The 6685-nt window shown below is 33.7% G+C and overlaps 1 protein-coding gene across 1 annotated transcript; it reads left to right on the forward strand.

The window, feature by feature from the left end:
* The first annotated feature begins 375 nt into the window (after positions 1-375).
* Positions 376-6190, forward strand: LOC114283441 (pyruvate kinase, cytosolic isozyme). The gene is made up of 3 exons (XM_028226253.2): positions 376-912; positions 4181-4642; positions 5196-6190. Exons 1-3 carry the CDS (start codon positions 694-696, stop codon positions 6006-6008), a joined length of 1494 nt encoding a protein of 497 aa, XP_028082054.2. The 5' UTR covers positions 376-693; the 3' UTR covers positions 6009-6190.
* The last annotated feature ends 495 nt before the right edge of the window (positions 6191-6685 follow it).

A 6685-nucleotide genomic window follows, 5' to 3' on the forward strand; every position in this document is an offset into this window, starting at 1 on the left:
TTGAGTATTGTATTTCTAAAGGAATAATGGGTATGTTTGGTTTGTGTTTGAGAGATGTGTTTTAGAGATAAAAAGTACGAAAACATGTTTGGTTTGGTTTTTTTTAAAAGATGTTTTGGAAAATTATTTTGAGATAGAGTTTTAGAAAAAGTGATTGATTTGATGTGTGTGAGAGAGAGATTTGTTTGGAAAACTTGTTTGGTTTACAAATTTTGGGAAATTTTTTTGAGAAAATTTGTTTGGTTTGATTATTTTTGAAAACTTATTTGTAGAGAAAATTTCCCAAATTTTTTTCAGAAAATCAAACCAAACGAACCCAATATTTTTAAAATACCAATGTTTAAATTAAAGAAACTAAAAATATGAAATTTAATTGGTTGAAGGGTGAAGCTTGAATTATATTTATAATTTTCCTTTATATGCGGATGCGGTGTTTTCATTTGATTTGGTAAATCGGAGCCTCGTTTGACGATCGGAAAACAGTTTCCTTTCCTTTATATGCGGTGTGTGTGTGTTTGTGTATTTTTAGATGGATCGATCGATTGAGTGTGGGTATGGTATGGTATAGTATGGAATGGTGTATGAGTGTGTGTATTGAAATTGATCAATCCTTCCTGCAAATCTTGATCTTGAGTTGAGAGCCGTGAGAGAGAGAGAGAGAGAGAGAGAGAGAGAGAGAGAGAGAGAGAAGAAATGGAAGGAGAGAAGAGGTCGAAGACGAAGATAGTGTGTACGCTGGGGCCAGCTTCGAGGTCAGTGGCGATGGTAGAGAAGCTTCTGAGGGCTGGAATGAATGTCGCTCGCTTCAACTTCTCCCATGGCTCTCATGATTACCACAAGGAAACCCTCGACAATCTCCGCTCTGCCATGGACAATACTGGCATCCTCTGTGCTGTCATGCTCGATACCAAGGTCTCTCTCTCTCTTCGATCTCTTTTTTTCATCTGCTAAAATTGTTTTGTTTTCTCTCGTCCGCATTCAATCTCATTTCATCTGCTAAAATTGTTTCGTTTTCTCCCATCCGCATTCAATTTCATTTTGGATCTGTTTCTACGTATATCCCCCCCCCCCCTTTTTTTTTCTTGCTGTTTTGGCTTTCATATTTTGGAGATTTTGACTCTTTCTTTTCACATGATGACACTCATGACCCACTTGTCTGTCCTTTTAGATTGGTTTTCATATTTTTTTTGGTTATTTTTTTTTTTTTTAAAATATGTATATATCAAATTTGAGTAAAAATTTCATCTATTCTAATGAAATTTTTTCATTTTTTATCATATCACGGGTCACTGGGAGATGTCCGGCTGGTCGATCGGTTAGTAAATTTATGGACAGTGTGAAATAAGGAAGAGGTTATCCGGAAGGACAACTGGCCAGTTCAGGTGCATGATTCCAATGTCTATCTATAATAATTTGATGAAAAACTCCAACTATTCCCAATTTGATGATAAGTTTAAGAAATCTTAAATTTGATACTGATTTGATATTAATGGGCACCAAAACTGTACATTTTTCATTAACGGTGGAAAAGCTCTTACGTATTCATTTGCAATCTAAAATTGCCTATTTTCTTCAATTTAGCTATACTATTTGTAATTTTTGCAATACGTAGTGCTCATCATAACAACTACTACTACTCTGAATGGTTCTCTTGCATTGGAGAGAGACAAATTGGGGAATTGGTTTTCATTTGAGATTTCGACTTATCCCATATTGTAAAAGCAAAACCTAGGAAGCATGGATACGGATACGGGATACGGGATACGGATACGGATACGATACGATACGGCGATACGACAAAATTTGAAAAACTAGGATACGGGTACGGCGGGGATACGTTCGTAAAAAATATTATTTTAACAATTTTTAGTAATGCAGTATGCATAAAAATAAAACTTAAAGCAAAATACAACTTGATAAAGAAGAAAGATTCCTACAAAACTAAGAGTCTTCAAGGTCAATAGCTTCAACTTGTTCCCTTTCATCAGTGAATATCACAAGACCTTAGCTAAAGCTAAAGCCAAAAAACCATTCTTATATAAAAATTTCAGCAAATATACTTTTTTAAGTCATCAATGATAGCCTAGGAAGCATGGATACGAATATGGTGATATGGGGATGTGGATATGGCGATATGTCAAAATTTAAAAAAGTATGATATGGGTTCAGCGGGGATACATTCATAATTTTTTTTTTTTTTTGTGATTTTAATAATGTAATATGCATGAAAATAAAACTTAAAGTAAATTAATAAATAAAGAGAGGGATTCCTATTAACCTAAAAGTGCTCAAACATTCATAAAACATCCAAAACTAAAAGCAAAAACAAATGCAAATGCAAATGCAAATTAAACATCATCCTTACATGCCAACACCAAAAAAAGAATGAGAGCAGAGAGAAGAAACGTGAGAGAGTGAGAAAGCGAGAGAGAAGTGAGAGAGACAACAAGGATACATCAATTTGACAAATTTTATTACTTAAGCTCTCACTATATTCCTCTTATGAAAGAACTAAACAAAATATTATAAGTAATATGTAACTTCGAGTATCCGATACTTCAAAATTAAGTATCCGATACTTCAAAATTAATAAAAAATTAATTAAGAAGTATCCGATACTTTTAAGAAGTATCCGATACGTATCCGCGAGTATCCGAGGAGTATCGGTATCCGATAAGTATCCGATACGGATACGTCACCATTTTTGAAGTATCCGTGCTTCATAGAGCAAAACTAATTAAAATTAGATTATCATTCATTTTTACTCTTAGTAGTGTGTAGTTTATTGGAATGGAAAAGAATAAAATAATTATTTCATCAAAATAACTGTTTCAATATTTGGTTGACTAAAAAATATATTAATAAAATTATCATTCACTATTATAAAAAAAAAGACCATTCCATTTCATCTCATTTCAATAAACCAAATAAAAAATTACTAACTGAAATTTCAAATGAGCTTCTATACCGTTATTCTTGTAAGAATTGGTGCTAAAGTGGACACGTGTGCCAGAATTGGTGCTGAAGCGGACAAGTGTTCCTGTGTCTATGTCCGACACATTCAATTTTCAAATACACTATTATACTATTTAAAAAATTTTAAAGTCATACATTTCGGACGCCAACATCAATGGACACATGTTCAAACATACACTACTATATTTAAAATTTTTTTAAAGTCAAATACATTTAAGACTCGTGTCCATCATTTATTCATATAAAACATGTTATAAGTTGTACAAAATAACTTAAAATCTAATACTAAAACAAAAGTCATTTATATTTATACTTATTAATCTTCTCTTTTAAATTTTAAAAATTTGTGCTATGTTATAATATTTTTCTTAACTTTGTATGATATATATATATATATATGATATATGATAAATATATAATGACATATATTTTTGGTCTGTCCCCCACATGTTATTTCGTGTTGTGTCTTGTAATTTTTAAAAATGTCATATATGTGTTGTGTAATGTGTCCATGTCAATGTTTCGTAGTTCATATAAAGCATTTCAAATGAGAACTAACATTTCCTCATGGGAACACGACTGAGCTGGAACATTTCAACTATATCTAATTAATAACATGGTTCAGGTTTAAGGTTATGATGAACATATTCCAAATGTATCACCACTCTTAAGTAGGCTTCCTTTGGTTAGTAATGACTCCACTTTTGATGATGAGTTTCTACCCTATCCTTGCTTTGCACTCCATATTAAGGCTTATTTTGGCAACATGCTAAAATAGCCTAAAAATAAAAAAATCACTATAAAAAAATTAACATTTTTTTCCAATTTTTTACATGTCTTTTTGTAAAAAGTCAAAAAGTCACTAAAAAATCCTCTTTTCAAAACAATCTTATGTCACTTTTACTGCACATTGGAACATATCCTCAGTTCATGAAGGCAATCACGGTTTCAAAACTCAACTAAGAATTTGTGTCTAAAATAAAATAAAAAAGAGGTCGAAATTTGGCTCAGTTTGAGTAGGCCACAACTTTGTATAGTGTTTAATTATTAAGTACGAATTGTAGATTCATTTATTCAAATTTAAAGCTGATGATCAAAAGGACCATCAAGGTTCAAAGCTCAAAGAAAGAGGGAAGGGGAGTGAGTGCTACATTATGGAGAGATGTGTTTTCCTAATTGTTCATTTCATTTTGTGACTCTATAGGGTCCAGAGATTCGAACTGGGTTTTTGAAAGACGGCAAGCCCATCCAACTGAAACAGGGTGAAGAGATCACCATCTCCACTGATTATAGCATCAAGGGTGATGAGAACATGATTTGCATGAGCTACAAAAAATTGGCCGAGGATGTAAAACCACATAGCGTGATACTTTGTTCAGATGGCACAATCTCATTTACTGTTTTGTCTTGTGACAAGGAAAGTGGTATGGTTCGATGCCGCTGTGAGAACACAGCTGTTCTTGGCGAAAGAAAGAATGTCAATCTCCCAGGAGTGATTGTGGATCTCCCAACTTTGACAGAGAAAGACAAGGTTGATATCCTAGAATGGGGGATTCCTAATAAGATCGACATGATTGCACTGTCTTTTGTCCGCAAAGGTTCTGACTTGGTGGAAGTTCGGAAGTTGTTGGGAGAGCATGCAAAGAATATCCTTCTCATGTCTAAGGTTTGTTTATTTATGGGATGCTAAAATTAAATTTGAAGTCTGATTATACATGCACATAGAATTTAAACATTTATATTGGTGACCTTGAAACCTTGGGAAATGGAATGACTTGCCACTTTGACTGCTTCAAAGTATGATATACTATAAATAGGTTGACTTCAATAACAAATTGGAGATAAAAAAGGAATGAGAAAGTGAAAACAAGCATCATATAGGAGTTTTTTTTTGGATTACTTGTATACCAAAACAGAAGAATCGTGAAATTTTGACCCACATTGCTAACGGATCTTGTAATGCAAGATTAGCTATTCGAATATAGTATTTGGTTAAAAAAACATTGATTGATAAAATGGTTATAATTTAATAAGCATCATTTAGTTTGATAATTGCTCTAGAGATTATAAAAGTGCGAGTGTGAGAGCTCCAAAGTCTTCCTTACTCAATGCTATTATTTATTTATTCTTATTTTTTGTGTGTACTTTGGTCCATGTGTACACAAAGTGAACTAAATTCTTCTGATATTTGATTATTTTTTTTTGGTTGTCTCTACCAGGTTGAAAATCAAGAAGGGGTGGCAAATTTTGATGAAATCCTTGCTAATTCAGATGCATTTATGGTTGCACGTGGTGACCTGGGAATGGAAATTCCAATTGAAAAGATATTTTTGGCACAGAAAGTGATGGTTTACAAGTGCAACATCCAAGGAAAGCCTGTTGTAACAGCTACCCAGATGTTGGAGTCGATGATCAAATCTCCAAGGCCAACTCGAGCAGAGGCTACTGATGTTGCCAATGCAGTTCTTGATGGCACAGACTGCGTAATGCTGAGTGGTGAAACAGCTGCTGGAGCTTATCCAGAACTTGCAGTTAGGACTATGGCCAAAATCTGTGTAGAAGCCGAGAGCACAATTGATTATGGGGATGTTTTCAAAAGGGTTATAGCAAATGCACCGGTGCCTATGAGCCCATTAGAGAGCTTGGCCTCTTCTGCAGTCCGAACAGCCAACTCAGCGAAAGCAACTATGATATTGGTCCTAACCAGAGGAGGAAGTACTGCAAAACTGGTTGCTAAGTACAGGCCAGGGATGCCAATATTGTCTGTGGTTGTCCCAGAGATTAAGACTGATTCATTTGACTGGTCATGCAGTGATGAATCTCCGGCAAGGCATAGCCTTATATTTAGGGGTTTGGTTCCAGTTTTGTCTGCAGGGTCTGCCAGGGCTTCACATGCAGAATCCACAGAAGAAGCATTGGAGTTTGCACTACAACATGCCAAGACCAAGGGACTTTGTAAGGATGGAGATGCCGTTGTGGCTTTGCACCGAGTTGGGACTGCATCTATAATTAAGATTGTCATTGTGAAGTAGATTGAGATGATTTGATGCATTGGGTCGTTTTTTAATTTTTCTTTTCCCCTTCAGCCTTACCTTTTTTGATAAAAGGGTTTCAACTGCTGCACCTTTTGAGTTTTGAATTTCAAGTTCTCTTAAAATTGTTTTCATGACTGAGTTTTGCAACTAATAATACTAATAATGGTGTGGAAGTGGAACTCTTTTTATGTTCATTTGCATTTTTTTTTTGGACGATGTGGGGGTGGTCATAATTCTTGGCAGATTCTTTTCTTATTTAATTTTTGGTTGGGCAGATAAGCAATGTAAATGCTAATAACTATTTGACTATTTTGTCCACATTTTCATGACTGCACACTCTTATTAGGAAAGCGCATATACGGACTTGCAAGATTATACAAATATGACACGCTGATGATAATTTTAAAAAATGTGGGATACGAGTTGCACATAAAATATATAATTTTATATATTTATATATATCGTATATATAAATGTATTATTGAAAATTAATAAATATATATATATAAAATAACACTTTTTTTTATATATAAATTTATATTATTTTTCTTTTGTCTTTATAACCTAATTTATTTCATTCAAATTTATTCATGTATGTCTAATCAATGAACACATATATTTAAGTGATGGACACTTGTATTCTCTAAGGTGCTGTTTGGTAATACTTACGTTTT

This window comes from Camellia sinensis, unplaced genomic scaffold (genome assembly GCF_055761805.1).
Source record: "Camellia sinensis isolate YWXY unplaced genomic scaffold, ASM5576180v1 Unanchor1, whole genome shotgun sequence".
Lineage (NCBI taxonomy): Eukaryota > Viridiplantae > Streptophyta > Magnoliopsida > Ericales > Theaceae > Camellia > Camellia sinensis.